The sequence below is a fragment of the Caretta caretta genome, chromosome 5, assembly GCF_965140235.1.
Source record: "Caretta caretta isolate rCarCar2 chromosome 5, rCarCar1.hap1, whole genome shotgun sequence".
NCBI lineage: Eukaryota > Metazoa > Chordata > Testudines > Cheloniidae > Caretta > Caretta caretta.
The window spans coordinates 47,849,028-47,869,774 of record NC_134210.1 but is presented as its reverse complement, the minus strand read 5'-3'; the positions used below and the strand labels follow the sequence as shown (position 1 = coordinate 47,869,774).

General features: G+C 41.9%; 1 protein-coding gene across 3 annotated transcripts in view; it reads left to right on the top strand.

Moving 5' to 3' along the window:
- SV2C (synaptic vesicle glycoprotein 2C) overlaps nt 1–20,747 on the top strand; it is a 216,921-nt gene that overhangs the window by 96,643 nt on the left and 99,531 nt on the right. For all 3 annotated transcript variants that reach the window (XM_048851524.2, XM_048851525.2, XM_048851526.2), the window contains one exon: nt 20,093–20,244. In XM_048851524.2, coding sequence (XP_048707481.1) covers nt 20,093–20,244 — 152 coding nt within the window. The remainder of the gene's footprint in view (nt 1–20,092; nt 20,245–20,747) is intronic.

Here is a 20,747-nt window from a genome sequence, read left to right as displayed (position 1 = left end):
CCCCTTACTCTCACAGATATTGTGGAGCACACAGCAAGCAGTAATAACAGTGGGAATATTGGTTTCGCTGAGGTCTAAGCGAGTCAGTAAACTGCGCCAGCGCGCCTTTAAACGTCCAAATGCACATTCTACCACCATTCTGCACTTGCTCAGCCTGTAGTTGAACAGCTCCTGACCACTGTCCAGGCTGCCTGTGTATGGCTTCATGAGCCATGGCATTAAGGGGTAGGCTGGGTCCCCAAGGATACATATAGGCATTTCAACATCCCCAACAGTTATTTTCTGGTCTGGGAATAAAGTCCCTTCCTGCAGCTTTTGAAACAGACCAGAGTTCCTGAAGATGCGAGCATCATGCACCTTTCCCGGCCATCCCACGTTGATGTTGGTGAAACGTCCCTTGTGATCCACCAGAGCTTGCAGCACTATCGAAAAGTACCCCTTGCGGTTTATGTACTCGGCGGCTTGGTGCTCCGGTGCCAATATAGGGATATGGGTTCCGTCTATAGCCCCACCACAGTTAGGGAATCCCATTGCAGCAAAGCCATCCACTATGACCTGCACATTTCCCAGGGTCACTACCCTTGATATCAGCAGATCTTTGATTGCGTGGGCTACTTGCATCACAGCAGCCCCCACAGTAGATTTGCCCACTCCAAATTGATTCCCAACTGACCGGTAGCTGTCTGGCGTTGCAAGCTTCCACAGGGCTATCGCCACTCGCTTCTCAACTGTGAGGGCTGCTCTCATCTTGGTATTCATGCGCTTCAGGGCAGGGGAAAGCAAGTCACAAAGTTCCATGAAAGTGCCCCTACGCATGCGAAAGTTTCGCAGCCACTGGGAATCGTCCCAGACCTGCAACACTATGCGGTCCCACCAGTCTGTGCTTGTTTCCCGAGCCCAGAATCGGCGTTCCACAGCATGAACCTGCCCCATTAGCACCATGATGCATGCATTGTCAGGGCCCATGCTTTCAGAGAAATCTGTGTCCATGTCCTGATCACTCACGGGACCGCGCTGACGTCGCCTCCTCGCCCGGTATCGCGTTGCCATGTTCTGGTGCTGCATATACTGCTGAATAATGCGTGTGGTGGTTAATGTGCTCCTAATTGCCAAAGTGAGCTGAGCGGGCTCCATGCTTGCCGTGGTATGGCGTCTGCACAGGTAACTCAGGAAAAAAGGCGCGAAATGATTGTCTGCCCTTGCTTTCACGGGGGGGGGGAGGGAGGGAACGGGGGGCTGACGATATGTACCCAGAACCACCCGCGACAATGTTTTAGCCCCATCAGGTATTGGGATCTCAACCCAGAATTCCAATGGGCAGCGGAGACTGCGGGAACTGTGGGATAGCTACCCACAGTGCAACGCTCCGGAAGTCGACGCTTGCCTCGGTACTGTGGAAGCGCTCCGCCGAGTTAATGCACTTAATGCACTTAGAGCATTTTCTGTGGGGACACACACACTCGAATATATAAAACCGATTTCTAAAAAACCGACTTCTATAAATTCGACTTAATTTCGTAGTGTAGACATACCCTTAGTCTCCAGCACTAACAATTTGGCACCTCTAATAAGCACTAGATTCACAAAGGGTGAAATTCCCCCATGATACCACTTCCATTTTCACTTCAGGCCACTTGCATCTCTGCATAGAGTCTGCAGCCTTAGGGTGGTCCAGTGAGGACGTTCAGCCTCCTCCCTCAGTTCTGACTTCTGCTTCTGGAATGATGGTGGAGACTGAGGTTTTTGGACACAAACTGACTTCCCTTTGGTTCCTCTAGGGTTTAATGGGATCTTAACGATTTTGCTACCCATGCTCCATAGACACTGTAGCCAATGTGAACCGGTCAGCCTAGAATACCAACACCCAGCAAAAGGCTTTCTGTCAAGACCAAGGACTATCCTGCCACAAAATATACATCTCCTCCATTCACTTCTGAGGCACCATAAAAGAAAGTCTCATCTGCCTTCCAATCTAAATCTGTGGAACCTCAGAAGAGGAAGATTTTGAAGAAGAGCCTATGGGTTAGAGTGCTTCTAGAGAGAGACTCTTCATCTTCTCCTGAGGATACAGTAATCTCCTCCATTATTAGCTCCCTGCTTCTTTCAACACTTGATAACCCTTAAAGCTACAGTCTTAGACTTGGAACTGACAGCTGTCCAAAAGAAGTCTCATGTATTAAAATCATGACACTTTGTAGAGTAGCTGTACCAACCAATGAAGGGTTCACTGGACTGGTCAATGACCTCTGGATGACCCTTCACCAACTTTCAGAAAGGCTCTGGTTCCACCATTCCTTCTACTGCAACCCTGCTCTGAAGTCTTCAATAGTGGCTGTGCCTTGTGAGCCAGTGCAAGTCAAAACCACAAATCCATTCCTCATGATAAGGATGTGAGAAGTTGGCTTCTTTGGCTAGATGTAGAGATCAATAGGACTTGAACCCAAGCCTGGAGTGCTATGAGGCAACTAACAGTCCCACATTGCCGCCCAGTAGCAGCTGTAACCTGGCTACTACCTCTGACCCATAATCTACAGAGAGAGGTTCAACATCACGGGAAGTTCCACATCAAGTGATCTGACCAAGAGTAGTCTTAGTGATCCCTGATTGGCTCCTTGTCCCTATATAAACCCATGGAATGTACCAGGTAGTGTCCAGGCAACAATGTGCATCCCTCGCTAGCTGCCATGACTGCCCTGCTTCTCTGTTCATGAACCTCTGGTCTTGAGCTTTGGTCTGACTCCCAGCTGACCACTAGAACTCCAACATGGACCTCGATACCTGGTATGGACCCTCAGCATGATTCCTGACTCTGGCTCTGACCCTCGGCTTAATTTCTGACTCCGGCTTGACCGTCAGCTTGACTCTTGACCCTAATACTGGCTTTGACCCCTTAGCTTCAGTTCTGGAATCCCAAGTCCTGACTACTTTCCCCTAGTATCCTGACAATAGGAAGGTTATTTATCTGCAGATCTACAAATGAGAGTGGCTAATTCTCAGGGTCCTCTTGCCAGATATGACAATGCTAAGTGGAACAAGCTGGCATCTTTGATTGATCATCTGCTTGAAGTTGTAATAGACCACAACCATCCAATCTGAAAGCCAAATAAACACTTTATCAAGGCTGCTTACAGTGCCTCAGATATGGCAGCTATTTCAGTAGCAATGATAGCAACTAAAAGTTACTAAAAGCTTTCTAAAGTTCTAGTTTATTTCAGCATGTGCAAACCAAGGTGAAACATCTACTTTCTAAGGGGCCTTTACAGTTGTGGCGGGGGGGGACAATGTGGGGTGGGGGACAAAGGGTGAAATTTCGGCTTTCTTGGGGCTGTCTCAACCATCATACAAGAAAAGGACACCATTTGGCACCTCTCAGTTGTACTGACCTTTATGGGAAGAACTTCCAGAAGTTCTTTTACTCCTCTCTTGGGACTAGGGGGAAAAAATCTTTAAAAAACAAAAGTTGACTCCAGCTTTGACACCAGGTGAGTGAAGCAGCAAACTTGCCATGAGCCTTGACTCAAGTCTTGTATACATACATCTTTCCTCAGTCCTCCTCTTGGGTGACATGGAGTAGTTACTTTAGTCACATGGGTTTTGGAAATAGAGGTAATTTACACATTCAGCTCCATGCCTTCCCTGGACCCTCTTCAGGGATCCTTGGCCAGCACTGATGGAAGATGTCGGCTCCCTCTTTCTATGGGGAGCAATCAAAGAAGTCCCTTTGTTAGCTGGGGAAGGGGCTTAATTGCAGATACATTCCTGTGTAAAGCAAATGAAAAGAATGAAAAATTTTAATCAAAGAATTGAGTGATATGTTTTACAATCTGAACCCTCTGGGATATTATTGGAGAAAGGTGTCAAAATAATTTCCTACAGGGTCAGAACATTATCTCAGACAATTGTATATAGTTCTTAAGTTATTATGTGAAATATTACATTTGTCATTTCTTTTACATCATTAAAGTGTACACCATTTAAACTGGCCTTTAATAGTACAACAAATCTAAAAGCAGGAGGAGAAATCTGGACAGGAATGCCATCCTCTGATAAGAGGTCTTATGAGAATAAAGCTGTAGGGCGGATGCCAGAATTTCCTGCAGTCAAAATACACCTATACAAGCAAGAAACCATGCAGAAAAGAATGGTTGATTACATCATGGCTTCTCCACAAACTGGAAAACCAGAAGATGAACCAGAAGCTTTTAATAGAAAGCTCAATGGAGCAGAGGGTGGTTAGGCTTTGGGTAAGATTTTCAAAAGCATGGAAGTCCCATTTTCAGAATGGATTTAGACATCTATGTCCAATTGACTGTCAGAGAGACTGAGGCTAAGTGTCTAAGTGACTTTTGAAAACAGACCTTAGGCACCTAAGTCATAGGCACTTCTGGAAATTTTACCGCAAAACGAGCTTTGCCATTTCAAAGCAGGCTGGACTCCAGAAAAAGCTGAAACATGTTTACTCACATAACAAAACTGGGAATAACTAGCAGAAAACATAAATATCACAAAGATACTGCTGGAGAAAGGGCATCTCCCTGAGAGAGATGAGCATCTGAGAAATGAGCTTGAGGTGACATGAAAAGATGAAGAAATTCTGGGTAACATGCAAAGTCATCTCTTCTTATGACATCATTTTCCATAAGCCTGGCTCCTCCACTGAGAGAGATCAGAACTCGCTAGGAGACTGCACCTTATCGCTGGCTAAAAAGTCTAGGAGGGTGTGACACAGAGGCTCATTGGTAGTTCACTGCTCTGTGTCAGTAACTCTTGTCAGGCTTCTCACACTCATTACACCTAACACACTTGTTATAATGTGTATCTAAAAGGTGTCGTGTAGTATATTTCAAAAAGGAATGACACAGTGGTGATATCATTGTGAAACGTATGTGTTAACATTATATGAGGAATTATGGACATTCACTGCTATTATGCTTTACAGTCTGGGACCCAACAAGTTTTCTTCCAGACAGGAGGGAAGATAGCTATCATTTACCTATCTCCACTGTAAATTAAGACAGGGGTGACCTGCATTCTTGTGGCTGTGAGCCACAGTAGCATAGCATTTAGGGCATTCAAGAGTTGCAGGGCAGGTGTTGACTGAACCCCTTGCTGGTGTGGGCTGAATGAACTCCAACGCATCATAGAGGCTTCAGCATTGACTTCTTACAAGCTGAAAACATCTGGAGAAGAGACAGAGCTGCATTCGTCAGCTGGCCACCGAAGGCTCTTCCTACATTTGACTAAGACAAATAAGCACCTTGTTATCTCTGTCTTTTAAGTCCCTAGAGGAAGACTTCCACAATACTGGAACTAGATTTTTAATTTCACCATGAGTTAATACTACCTTGAACTAAAATTGCTACCTATTATGACAGATCAGCCATTGTGAACTGTTAACTAGTGCTGGAGAATTTTATCTAAACTCCAGGTAGTTTTGATAAGTAACAGACTTTAATTTATTTTGCTTTACCTAAGTGATTACTTGATTATTTTAAGATGAATTCTTCTTTTCAGAAAGCATGTGTTCTTTTCACAACATCAGAACATACACTAGACTTATAGTTTATAAAGCAGTGGTCATCCCAACTCTCCTCTACGGCTGTGAGACTTCGGTGACCCCACAGAAAACACCTGAAAAACCCCAGCACCAGCACTTTCTTCGGAAAATCCTCAACATAAAGTGGGAGGATCGTCACACTAATGTCAGTGTCCTCACAGAGGCCAACATCTTCAGAGTTGAGGCCCTGATTATCCAGCATCAGCTGAAGTGGAGCAGGCACTGTGAGCGCATGCCTGATGTACACTTACCAAAACAACTGCTGTACGCCCAACTCACCAAAGGAGAAAGGAAATGGGGAGGCCAAAATAAATCCTTTAGAGACACCTTCAAGATAAATGTCAAGACATGTGGCATCGACACCACACACTGGGAGACAGCAGCCCAGGATAGGGATAATTGGTGAAGACTTGTCAGAGAGGGAAGTCCACTTTTGAGGAAGATTGCCTTGCTCTGGTCACAGAAAAATGCCAGAAAAGAAAGGAAAGACAAATGTCACACAGCAATCGCGGGCCAACTCTGTCTTCCAGCACCATCTGCAATGTCTGCCAATGAGCCTGTGGCTCAAGGATCAGACTCCTCAGCCACCAAAGGACCCCTGAAAAATAAAACCTGTGAAAAAAATTATCCTTGACCTCGGGGATCACTGACGACCTAAGTTATAAAAAGTCTGTAAATAACTTACTTAACTGAATAAAACATTTGTTTCAGTAGGAAATTTCAGTCTAGTTGCCTTGAAATAATTTTAAGCTGATAGGTGATGTAGCATAGAGAGTGGAAAATGTATTGTATTCGTTCAGCATCACACTACATATAACAGCAAACTGAGTTCGAGGCAGTGAAAAGATAGCTGAAAGAATGCATGCATTCTGAGAGCAATTACAACCTAGAGAGTCTTCAGATAACACATGATTTGTGGTGTCGTGAAACTGATACTTTTCCAGACAAAAAGAAAGAAGCTTGAATTACTGGGTCTTGATTTATAAGCTAAAACATTTATACTCAAAATTCTTTTCTGACCCTTGTCTTTTATCTGAACCAGAGTAAAAGTTTACCAGGTTTGCTCCCTAAACCATGTTATTAACTAAGAGATGTTATACTACATACAGTAGAACCTCAGAGTTACTGTCTCTGAACAAAACATTATGGCTGTTCTTTCAGAAGTTCACAACTGAACATTGACTTAATACAACTTTGAAACTTTACTATGCAGAAGAAAAATGCTGCTTTTAACCATCTTTATTTAAATGAAACAAGCACAGAAACAGTTTCCTTACCTAGTCAAACCTTTTTTTAAACTTTCCCTTTATTTTTTTAGTAGTTTATGTTTAACAGAGTATTGTACTGTATTTACCTTTTTTTTTTTTCCTCTGCTGCTGCCTGATTACATACTTCTGACTCCAATTGAGATATGTGGTTGACCGGTCAGTTCATATCTTTGAGGTTCTACGGTAGCTTAAATGTGAGAAGAACAGTGACCTACTAATTTAATAGACGAAAAGCCACAGATACATCCCCTCGACTTTGTAGTTTATGGGGACATATCCAAGGGTCAGGCTTTATACATGTGCTAAGAGGATAACAGCGTGTTTCAAGACATGTTATGATCTAGAGAGAGTTTCCATCCTGCAGACCTTGGAGCACATTTAATTGGAGTCAATGCTCAGCTTCCACAGCTTTTCTAAGAAGCTTTTCAATAGAGCCTATTTGCAAAGCTGCTGTCTGGTGCTCTGAACACACTTTTGCATACCATTACTCCCTAGATTTAGCCTGAAGAGCCGATACTTAATTTAGTAGTGTTACAATCATTATTTCGATCTTGCTCAGACCACCTTTATGAGGATCACAGTTACCAAACTTCCAGGCCCAGAATCAGGTTGCATGCAATGGAAGTTCTCTGAGATGAGTGCCTGCACGGATCCATACAAACCACCTTCTGTCACCACTTCTTCAGAGTCTATGTGCTGACCTTTGAGGTACTAGAAGGAACTCTGAGGAAGGGTGAGGACATAACTCCATATCTCTAGCTTGCGCCTAGAGGTTTGTATTGTATAGTCCCAGAAGCAGTCATATGAGCCCCAGTCACCTAACCCCATAGTCATGGGCTTCCCTTGTGGACTAAAATTCCTAAACCTCCAACTGAAAGTGGCTATTTCCCTCTAATAGGCATTCCGGCTGCACATGTACCCAAAGGACCTGCATCCTACTGTACATGGTCCAGAGGCACTTGAATTTAAAACAGTTAAAATGAACTGCATTGTACTGATTTTCATTAAATTACAATTTTTCTAAGGCACCATTGAGCAGGTATTCTTCAAGGGAAACTGTTATGATTGCGTGCTCTCTTTCAGATATTACCAGTTTCCTGAAGGCTCTGAAGGGGAGAAGTCTTTTATGAAACTGGGTGGCAGTAGGAGTCTGTCACCAGGCTATAGAAACCAGGCAGAGAAAAGAGGAGCTGATAAGAAGGGGAAGGAACAGTTGCAATTGGACAGTGGAGCAGGAAAAGCAGGACAATAGATGGGTTGATCCAAACCAAGAAGCAGCATAATAGCAGTTGTATTTTTCAAACTCTGTCATGTAGCATCTTAGCTGACCACAGGTAACAGGATGGATGAATGTTGCAAACGCCATCACAGACCGACACTGTACTTCTGTCTCTACTGTACTTTCACTGTCTGGCTCTGATCCAGTTTATAAGCAGAAGACGACTAGATATTTCAGTCAAAGAGCATATTACTGCCTTATGCATTTTAATCTTGTGTGTTTTTCCTATTTATTCCTGACATGCCTCTGCATTTCAAGCCCCTTTCGTGAACAATCTGCAAACAGACACCAGATACTTTCTAAAGCCAGGTTCCTGATTGCTCTGCATAAGTGTTGCTTGCATCCCAGCTGTCACAGTGTGTGTTGCCCAAATCTACTGCGACAAATTACAGCCCTGCAGGTAGATTAGCAGATGCTTATAATGTTTTTTGATGTTACAAATAGAGAGATGCATCTTAGTTTGTTTATTTTCAGAAATCCATCTCTCCTGCCATATATTGGCTAAATTCTTTTGTTCTTCACTCTCATAATTCCACAGAACAAATAACTACTGATTAACTCAAACATAAAAATGTAAATCCCTGTTCCTTTAAACTTGTATTCAGTATGAAGAATTTTCTTTTGAGGTCAACAATTGCAGCTTCTTTTGATGAAAACTAAGACATTGTTTTAAGTGATTTTTTTCCCAGTAAGTAACAGTTCTCTTCTTTAAATGTTGCTGTCTAAAATAGAAAGATCGAAAATTGATAATGAAAACACAGTTATGATGGAGGTTGGGTGAAACCTCACTGAAGTTGGATGACAGATGGGCATGATAGGTGCCCTTTCAGGATAAATGTAAGAAGCAGTTAAGCTCCTTTTTGGAGTAAGGTAAAACAACAGGATACCTTTTAAAAAAAAAATCCTCACATTTTGAACCACTTTCATCCTTGGTGTAAGCCCACTGAATGCATTTAACCCATTATGTCCAGCACTTATCCAAATGGTATAAATTTTGTAAATCATTCATTAGTGAATGAATTCAGGAGGCAGTGCTCAAAAGCGCATATAGTATTTTTAGGAAGGACGTGTCTACTGTAATGGAAATTCCTAGGAGCGGGACTCAAAAAGAGGAGCTGGCATTATCCATCTTAGAGATCACCACATACAGCTATATGAACACGACAGAAAATCCTACGATATCCAGATAGATTGAAAGTAGTTCAGTGGTAGAGGGCAGTTAACATAACAAATTGAAGGTGGAAGCTCAATGCCTTAGCAAATGTCTCTGTGAAATCAGGAGGAGTTTCTTTGTTTTACAATCCAAAACTTTCTGTGTCCATCTAGCATCAGACTGAGGCCCAAGGAAAACGCAATGGTAATGATTTTGTCATTGTTCTTTATTTGTATGATTTATAGAATATGGAGCTGGAAGAGTCAGTTTATTGTCATTCATCCATCTATGCTGTAAGAAAGAGAGACATTTTTAAGTAGTAGAATGGTAAAAAATAACCCTAAAGGGAGAGCATTTCTCATTGGTAAAATCCTTATTTTCTTAAAAGACAGATTTTTTTTAAGTGCCTTGATGTTTTGTTATCAAGACTAAAAATGCTCTGCCACCCAAGTCTGGAGCTCTAATTCTCAATACCAGGGTTTCCTAAACATTTGCATTGTGTGAACCACATCTTAGTAAAGCGATTGTTTTGTGGAGCATCTTCCCTCTCATTTGCTCTCATGCAGACCACTCCTCCCATTAGAGATCAAATAACAATCTGTGTGGCAATTACAGCAATGACTTTGTAATACATAAAAGGGTGGGGGAGGGGTGATAGCCCATTTGATGGACACCCAGCAGGCCAGTTAGCTGTAAAATCCCCCTTGGTAGCTGTTCTTTACTTGCTTTACCTATAAAGGGTTAAAAGTCCACCAGGTAAAGAAAAAAAAAGTGGGCACCTGACCAAAAGAGTCAGTGGGAAAGTAGAACTTTTTAAAATTGGGAAAGAAACTTTCCCTTTGTTCTCTCTGGGCTGAAGGGTCAGAGCATCCATGCTATAAGCAGGTTAGCCAGGTATGATAATAAGTCATCAGATCAAGCCTAGAACTACTTATCTGAACTCCAGTGTGTAAGTAGATCAGAATGTTAACTAGATGCCATTAGGGTTATTTCTTTTATTTCTTATTGGCTTGCGGACTCCTCTGTACTAGCCCCAGATGCTTTTGTTTGCTTGTAACCTTCAAGCTGAACCCCCAAGAAAGCTATTTTGCGTGCTTGATTTTTGGAATTGCTCTTTTAAAATCTAGCAAAAGCCTAAGTTCCAGATGTATTTTCTTCCTTTTGGTTTTAAATAAAAATTACCTTTTTAAAGAACAGGATTGGATTTTTGGTGTCCTAAGAGGTTTGTGCATGTTGTTTGATTAGCTGGTAGCCACAGCTAATTTCCTTTGTTTCCTTTTTCAGCTCTTCCCTGGAGGGGGGGGGGGTGAAAGGGCTTGAGGGCACCCCACAGGGAGGAATTCCCAAGTGCTCCTTCCTGGGCTCAAAGTGGGTTTTGTTGCATTTGGGTGGTGGCAGCGTTTACCAAGCCAAGGTCAGAGAAAAGATGTAACCGTGGGAGTTTAATACAAGCCTGGAGTGGCAAGTATTAATTTTTAAAATCCTTGTGGGCCCCACTTCTGCACTCGAAGTGACAGAGTTGGGATTCAGCCTTGACAGGCTTACATTGGGAAAAGTAATTAATGTATTTTAATTGTCTTTAATGCATTTTAGAAGTTGGAGGAAGAATCAGGTCCATGTGACCTTCCAGCTCTTTGTGGACCACCTCTGAGTGTTCTGAAGAACATTGGTAGTCCAAGGGACATTGGTGGTCTAAGACAGCACGTAGAGAGGAGCTTCATGCATCCAAATAGTGAAGTGCCCTTCATTTTATTGACTGATAAGGACAAATAAAAATGTTTCTGTTCTGATTTTCTTGGGTATAGTATATTGACAAGATACCAATGAATGCTGACGAAACCCCTTCTTGGATGCAACAGGCCTAAGTAACTACTCCCCAGTATCAAACCTTTTATTTCTGAGCAAGCTCATGGAAAAGCTAGCCAAAAGCTGCTTTCAGCCTTCTTTAGTCAAAGCCAATATCTTTGTTCTTTTGCTATCCTGATTCAGGCTATTATAGAGCAGAAACAGCATGGGTGGCACTGATGGAGGATCTGATGTTACTGATAGTTGCAGGGGGTGGGGGGGCAGATATAGGTTCTCATATGTTTGGACATTTCCACAACATTTGATATGTCATCGATCCCCATATATTGCTGTCAAGGTGAAAAGGATCCATGGTAAAGAACTAAAAGGGAATGAATTTTTTCCTGGAAAGATGCGCCTAAAAGGTAGTCATGTACCTCCACGGCAGACTCACTTCCAGAGTCCCACAATTATAAATTCTCTGACTTGTCTTATTTAAGGTTTGGATGCCACCATTAGGAGAAATGGTGAGACTCCACAAGCACAAACATCAACAGTATGCAGAAGACACATAACTCAGACATTCACAACACATGATCATACCACTGTAACCCAATTAACAGTGCCTGACTGAGATCAACGTGTGAATGAGGAAGAGCCATACCATAACTTCTGTCTAGCAAGACAGAAGTTAAGCTATGGCAGAGGGAAACGCTTTGAAGAGTTTGCAGCAATGAAGTCTCCTTTGGTCATAAAGGCATGCCTCCAACTTGTCAGGTCAGTCCATAGTTTAGGTGTGCTTCTGGACTCATCTCTGATGCAGAGCTCTCACATCGCTGCAACTGGGAGAAACATAGTCTATTATCTCCAACTGGCTAGAAGACTGTCTCATTCTTGCAGATGATGGCCTTGTCTAGATAATACATGCCTTTATTACCTCCCAGCTGGACTACAGCAGTGCATGCCTTCATTACCTCCCAGCTGGACTTGTGAGTACTACATCTGGGAAAATTACAAAATACAGCAATGTGCTTCCTCAGCAATCTGGGGTGTCACCTTCCCACTCCGTTTCTTGCTCATGTCACTGGCCTCCCACAGAACGATACATCAACTTCAAGATCTCAGTCCTTATTTTTAGGGCAATATATTGAACTTCCACTAGTCAAGAAAGCTAAAGTGCTTCAGGCAAGGCATACACCATCAGAGTTTGAGGTTTGAAGTCAATGGGATTTAGGTTCTTTTGAAAATCCCACTCATACGTGTTCAAATATGAGTTTAGGAGCCTAACTTTAGGCTCCAATTTTGAAAATTTTACCTTGTGTGTATCGAAAGTTCACAATAACTTTATGTACTGAAAATGTAAATAATTATCCACTATTAAAACTGAAGCGATTTTGTGTTTAAGTGATAAAGATTTTATGCCACCAAGAGTAAAGTTTTTAACAAAAATACAGATATAGGCTTTAGCCCCTGATGTTGTGAACACATGCACTTTGAAGTCAATGGAACAAGTCATGTGCGTAAAGTTATGAACCTCCTTAAGAGTTTGTAGTATCACAGCCGTGCTTTTTGATATGTTGTTCTTTGCCTATAGAAATTTTATAATATTCAAATAAGATACCGTAATAGTAGAGGCATTTTTTAAAAAGCATTTATAATTTAGTTCATTATAAATTTTAACCTAAAATTGCAATAAATTGCACAATTTTTCATACTGGTTTTATGAAGTCTCAGATGTATTTAAATCAATGGTATTTAAAAAGAAAAACGGTGATTTCAATCATGATTTAAATCAGTCCATCCTGCTGTCAGAATAACCAGCATTTTTAAGCTAGGGCCAAGCCTCTTCAGTTCAGTATAGAAAAAAGTAGAATCCGGGGGAGGGGGAAGAGATATACATTTTGGTGCCTGATGTTTATTTTACAAATGAGGATTAACCACATGACTCATAAATTTAACAAGGCATACAGCATACTTTGTTTAGCTAATTAATTGTCTGAAGCAGATTTAGTATTGTATCCTGTGGGGAATGGTGTTTGTATTCCCTGTAAAATGCAGGGTGAAATCCTGGTCACATTCAAGTCAATGGCAAAACTTCCATTGACTTCATGGTAGTCAAAATTTCACACGTGTATATAATTTCACCAAGAGGCTAATGGTGACTAAAAGCAGACTGCCTTTAATACATCATTTTCAATTTTATTATAAAAATATAATGGGTCAAATTTTGTTCTGTTACCCCAGCAAAGATCTTGAATAACTCAGCTGAAGTCATTGAGTTGTTAAGCATTTGCATCAATGTAACAGCAAAATTGGTCCCAGCATGTGTCTGCACTGTAGCACATACATGGTTTCATACAGCCTTTGGCGGATGTGGTATTTTTGTAACCTTGAGTTTTAGTTCATTTGGGTTAATTAATTCCTAATATACAATAGTGATAAAATGTAGCACCAGCTGATGCGAAGAGACCACACTACAAGAGAACCCCCTCACAAAGGTGACAAATGTGAAGAGTCAGAATTGATTCTCCACTGCCTTTTGTGTAGTTATTTACACTGTGCAAAGAGAGCACAATGCAAATAAATGGAATGTGAGAGTTTTGCACCCAGTTTGTGAAGGCGTAAATGCCTGTACAAGGTGCAATGCAATGGAGAGTCAGGGCCATTGGTTCTTTCATGTGCAATATGAACATCTACCAGCATTTTAAGCTTTTTATTAGCCTGTTGGTTACTCTGTGAAAATGTCAGCTTAATCTCATCAAGGAAGAGACAGAAAATTGCATTTTTCCAAAGCTGATTAATTCCTCTGTATTTAAGTTTCTTACCTTTTAAAAAACATTTTTTTGTAATACATGGCTCTAAGAGTTCTTACAATATGTCTCTACATGATCTCCAGGTATCAGCAAAAAAATCCGGTTATGATGGAGAGTCATCATATATTACCAAGGCCAATTTAGATAATGCTTCCAAACCTTCAGCCATACAGGGTTTTTAGGTCATAGGGTACAATCCAGTCTGCTAAAAGCAGATTGACATGTCAAAGTGGTGATAGCTGCCCATGCTCCAGTGTGGTGGTCTCAGTGGTGATGGTCACTGCTTTGTGCAAAACCCCAGTTTGAGTGGCCTGCATCATTCATTGACCTGGGCAACAGTGGTTTAAATCAAAGCAACTAGAAAAAGGTAGAGTCCATAAACATAACATAAATAAAAAAAAGCCCTTGGCCCTCAGGGCTTCCATCTCCATCTACCTTCCTTGTACTTCCAGTCTCTTGGTTGGTATGACAAAGTTTCTCCTCTACCTTGGTGGGTCTTGCGCTTATTGGCGGATTTGCTCGCCTTGGAGCTTCACGGCAGCCCTCAGCTTGGCCGTTTTTCTGAACCCACAGTCCAGGTCGACTCCTCCTGTATCTGACCAGGAGTTGGGAGGTTTGGGGGGAACCCGGGCCCGCCCTCTACTCGGGGTTCCAGCCCAGGGCCCTGTGGAATGCAGCTGTCTAGAGTGCCTCTTGGAACAGCTGTGCGACAGCTACAACTCCCTGGGCTACTTCCTTATGGCCTCCTCCCAACACCTTCTTTATCCTCACCAGAGGTCCTTCCTCCTGGCGTCTGACAATGCTTGTACTCATCAGTCCTCCAACAGTCCGCGTTCTCACTCTCAGCTCCTAGTGCCTCTTGCTCCCAGCTCCTCACACACGCACCACAAACTGAAGTGAGCTCCTTTTTAAACCCAGGTGCCTGATTAGCTTGCCTTAATTGATTCTAATAGCTTCTTGATTGGCTGCAGGTGTTCTAATCAGCCTGTCTGTCTTAATTGTCTCCAGAAGGTTCCTGATTGTTCTGGAACCTTCCCTGTTACCTTACCCAGGGAAAAGGGACCTACTTAACCTGGGGCTAATATATCTGCCTTCTATTACTCTCCTGTAGCCATCTGGCCCGACCCTGTCACAGTTGGCCACAGGAGAAACAGTCAACTGCACCCTGCCCTTGCCTGTGACTTTGGTTATCGTCTTCCTGTGAAGGTTCGGAGCGACCCTGTGCAAGCCCAGGTGGTGAAGGTCTTGTTGCATGTTTGGGGGTGTCTGTTTGTCATCCTGGGGGATTTTTGTCGAGGCACCCTCGGAGGGATGCTTATTGTGGGCTCTTTCTGACACCCAGCTGGATATTAGGGCCTTCCCGGGGCTTATCTGGCCTCGTTCCCATCTCTCCCTCATGGTGCGGTTCTCTTCCTTGTTGCTCATAGTGGCCCCCAGTGCCTCTTTGGTGGGAGGCTCCTAGGCAGTTTGAGCAGTCAGATAGTCATCCATGAGGTGGGTTCCTTCCATCAGTGTTTCCAGACAGTGTCTGCAGCCCCAGTCGTGGCCTGCCAATGGGAAAATCTGTATGAACTGTTCAACAATGATCAGCTCCTCTGCCTCGGGTCCCATCTGAGTTTCTGACGTTAGCCAGCACCACCAGAGGTCCTTCAGTTTCTGGGCAACCACTCATTACCTGGCCTTTGGGGGTATCTCTCATTGCAGAAGAGCTGATGGTAGGTCTGTTTGTTAATGCCTTATCAGTCTCAATATGGCTGTCTTCACAAGTTCATAATCTTGTGCAGCCCAACCAATCAAGATCCTGGTACACTACCTGAGCTCCGCCTGCCAAAAGGGGGCACGCTGGATAGCCTGCTGCTCCGAGGGCCATTGGGATGCCAACGCTACTCTCTCAAAAGTTATCAGGAAGGACTTGGGGTAGTCATCTGCCATGATCTTGGGAAACATCAGGTCTAGAGACATTCCCCAAATTTCGGTAGGCACAGCTCCTGCCATGGTGTGGTTCAAACAGCTTTGTAAAGGCAGCAGGTAAGTCATATATTGTAATAACTTGGTACTGGTGTGTCAACATCTGCTCTAACAGTTGCTGTTGTCACTGCTGCTGTTGTGCTTGTGAATTGACTAGCGATTGTAGGAGCCGATTCACCTTCATGTGGGACTTTTTTGTTCTTTTTCATTTTTTGTTTTGTTTTTAATGGGCTGTCCACTTTTCAGTGGTAGCGATATCCCACTTTTGGTACCACCTGTCAGTAGTAATGGACACCATCTTTTGCAAAACCTCAGTTGAAGTGACCTGGGTTGGGCCTTGACCTGAGCAGCAGTGGCTTAAATCAAATGAACTAAGAAAAGGCATAGGCCAAAAACACAACATAAACGAGTCAAAAAGTCCTTGGCCCTCAGGGCTTTTGTCCCCATCCTTTGTGCTTCCAGGGGCTGCTAGCTCCTTTGGAAGACTGGCAGAGAGTTCTTGCTCCCTTGAAGCCCCACACTCTTCTACCTCTTCTTATCCTGTTCCTCCCTCTTTATTTCTCATAGGTGGGCCAAGTGAGCTGTAGCTCACGAAAGCTTATGCTCAAATAAATTGGTTAGTCTCTAAGGTGCCACAAGTACTCCTTTTCTTTTTGCTAATACAGACTAACACGGCTGTTAATCTGAAATGCAGGCAGGGAGAGTTCTTAACCCCTTTCTGCCTGTGTTTTATGTTGGATTTGTATACCTCATCACAGGTGTTTGAGCTGCTTCATGCTGACAGCATCCTGGTGATATCTTAAGCTGCTTGCCGGGGATCAGGATCTTTCTCCTTTTATCATGACACTAGAATATGGCACATTGCAAGTTCCTCCCTCCTTCTGTTTACTAGAAAACATCCTGCCATTTCCCTCTAACCATCCAAAAGACACTTGTATCAATTCTAGACTCAAGGCACATTCCTTTGCCTTGAAGTCTCCTAAAGTCCCAGTCCCACAGCTTGCATGGCCTTGGAGATTTGGAAATAAGATTACACGCTGAATTTTGAATTTCATAGTCATGGGCCCCAGATTTGCCTGAATTGTCCCTGTGTACTAGATAATTTTGTAAAGTGCTTTGAACATGCAAAGCTCTATATAAGTAATTTAAATATGACTATTTATTATTAATACAACATAGCATAGGCTATCTGAATTTGTAACTACTACCATAGTAACTGCAATATGTGGATATAGACTAGATTCTCTAATAGGTGACAAAAACTTGAAGCAAAAAAGAAAGTAGTCACTTCTATCTGGACCCTCATTCAAATTTAGAAGCAAGAATATGGTGATAAGATTCGTAGAAGAGTGACCAGAATATGTAAATACCAGTTAAAAATACCCAGAGGGCACTACAAACTTCCTTAATGGATAGAGGCGGTTATAGGAAAAAAATCACTGCCATGCCAAGAAGTCGTTTTCAAAGCAAATATGGCGTTAAAGAAACTCTTCTGCGGACTAAAGCAAGACCCAAGTGAAAGTGTTGCTTCTAAGAGGTGAGCGCTTTGAACGCCAAGTCAACACAAGTGCATGTTCAACACCTCTTAGGGTTAGGCAGGGATATGGAATACTTGTTTCTGCCATCGCCCGTGAATTCTTCAACATAATTTAAAGAATTTAATTTGAGCATCGAGTACTACATTCAGGGTATTTTTGTAGGGATGAGAGTCAGTGCTCCACCTCAGACCAGAAGGAGGTTTGGTTATTGCAGCTTTAAGACACCTTTGTACACTTCCAGTCTTGGGCTGTTCTGGAGAGTGGACCCCAGCCTGACTGAGGCAGCCCTAAGGACCTGTCTAAATTAACAACATCCTCCACAGGCTCAGAATCTCTGTAGCACTCTGGGCTGCAGCCTCATCCCTGACTTGCTTTCCACAAGCCTACATCCAGCAGTTCCCTACTCCAAGATGTAAAGGGGATCCTTGGAGAACAGCCTTATGATTGTCGTCTGTCTCTGTACCAGGGGGATTCTCACCCAGATGGATATTAGGCTGTAAGGTCCCCTTTATACCCTGCTGGCCCTTTTGCGCACCATAAAAGGACTGGAGTGGGGATGAAGATCTCACACTACATTTCTAGCTCTTTAGCAAGAGTGGTATTTTATGGGGCTATGACTCTGTGTAGCAGGACTTTTGCAGAGAATTTAAGAACTAGCATGCTTCAGTCAATCTCGGGAGCTATTTATAATATATGTAAGAGTCTATTATGGATCCTTTGCAAATTGATGCCTAGAAGGAAGCAACAAAAAAACAACCCCTTTGAGACATGTAACCACTTAGTGAAGTACCTTAACATCTTCTAAAATAAACTGTATTGGAACCCACTGAATGTTCATGGGACAGAAGTTTATTTTTGCATTACTCTTTTCCTCTATAATATTTGTTTTAACCTGTTGGTAAACTTGCTTCTTTCTCCCAATCAGTTTTAGCAGCCAGTGTGACAGCAGCATAAATGTGCATTTATCCTTATCTTGAAATTCAGTTGCGACTTCACCATGTGTGAATTGCAGCTGTTTTACAGAGTATATCCCACGTTCTCTGAGCGATTCACTGATCTGAAAATACTCCTTGAAGCTCCATAGACATTGTCTTAAACACTGAAAAATGAAAGCACAAATCTTGTGTCCTGGGACATGATGGAACATTTTGCAGTTTTAAGAAGTATCATTGTCTTTTTAGCCTATAACAAAGATCTAGACCAATAATGAAAGCCCTGAATCTAATGCTGAAAATTATACTGATCTTGAATTTTATTAGGTTTTATAGAGGAAAGCTGAACCATTTTTCTCATTGTAGCCTTTTGAGAGGTCCATATTTTCACCATAGATGAACTGAACTTTATGTAAAATTGTGTTTTAAATAGACATTTCTAAGCTAACTGCAGGCAGTGGCCACATTGCAGAAAAGGGGCTTGATTTGTGACATTGACACTGGACCCCCAGGACAACACAGCTTAGTATCAGATGTAGTAAACCAATTTACATTGTGTTAAATCTAAGTTGGCAATCATAACGAGTAAACATTTTGCTTAACTATTAAACAACAAAATTCCTCCTTCTCATTGGTAAATTGGTATTGATGATGGCTTATTGATCCCAATTTTAATACTGCTGGTGTCACAGATGATGTCATTTTTTAGCAGTATGGCCCCTGGCAGCACAAGCTTCAGAAATGCTCATTGTAATAAAACATTCGTTTCAAGTACTCTAAACCACCTGGATAGGGTAGGAGATCCTTCTAGGCACCTAGCTACTATGAAGATGGACACCTTAGAAATGCCTAACGAGGATAGAACTGCCAGGATGCTACAGTGAAGAAAAAGCTTTTAGTTCTCATTTCAGACTGTTCAGTTATAACCACATGGTATATTTTTAAACTTTGTTGTTATTAAGAATACTGTATAGGAGTCTTCCAACAATGTGGGTAACAATAAAATATTTTGCTGTGTAACGTCAAAGAGTTAGTAGCATGTACAGTATTGCACGGTAGGGAGAAAAGAAGTTACAACTCTCTAGTCATTGCATCCAAAATTAAAATTCAAGACTCAAAGACCAAAAAGAGAAAAATCAGCATAAGTTACTAGCAAATCATAAAAAATATAACTGCATAAAACTTTTTAAGCATATGTGCAATAATCAGGGATATTTCAAATTTCAACATTCTTTTTGCCTATCCTCTGTTAAAGGAGGTTAAGCCAAGAGTTGGGGGGGAAGGGGGGAGGAGTGAATGGAGGGAGAGCAGCTATTACTTACACCATGACTCCAGAAAATTTTACCAAAAATTAATTTAAAAAAATTCTCTGTGCTACATGAGAATTTTGTCGTCATGTTGGTAGACTACCAATCCTACCATAATAGTCGTATGGATTTTCATATAAATTAAGTCAAATACACAACTTTATGCTAGTTACAATTCTGCAAGCTCTATAACACAGCTCACTGACAATTTAATCTGGCACTTCTTCATTAACCATACTGTTTCCATGAAAATCTATGCATTTAATTGTGTCAGAAGTTTGGGGCTTCCCCGAAAGTTTTCAAATGCACTGCAGTCAGGCCTATGGCACATAGAAGACCTTTATTAAAGTGGCAATGTACTTAAGAAAAAACATAGATAAGAACGCTTTTTTTGTGGCAAAGTCTCTTTTAGTTCAGGTTCTAAGTAGTAGTGAAGTTTGTTCAGACTTGCTATTGCTCTGTCTTTAACACATGGTTTGTGTCTCCTTTTAGGATTGGTGGAGCTGTTCCAACAGTGTTCTCATATTTTTCTGAAGTTCTTGCTCGAGAGAAGCGTGGTGAACACTTAAGTTGGCTGTGCATGTTTTGGATGATTGGAGGCATCTATGCTTCTGCCATGGCTTGGGCAATAATTCCTCACTATGGTAAGAAACAAGTCTTTTCTACATGTGTATTACTTCTATCATGCATAATCAGTAAACCACTTTACAATCAGAAAAAGAGCGTACTCTGAGTTTGTATTCAAAATATTGACCTACTTACTATAAAGGGCTAATTGATTGTTTTTAGGCAAGTGGACACATTATATCAGGCCATAAATTACAAAATATTGAAACATGCAAAAATCAGCCATTGCTCATTCTTCAGCCAATTGTCCCTGAACCTCATGAGACTGGAACTTAATATACTGGAATCTCTTGAGTAACTTAATTGATGTTATCACCAAAACTGAAGAAATGTATTTGCAGTAAACAGATATTATAATAACTTGCATCATACAGAAAAAGTTTGAAAACCATGGTGTCATATTTGTGCCATTGCTGCTGAAAAAAAAAAAAGAGTAAGGCATTAGATCATAAAATCTTCAGAAAGGAGAGCAAGAAAGGTGGTTCTTGTTCATGTTTGTAACTCCAGCCCAGAAGACAGT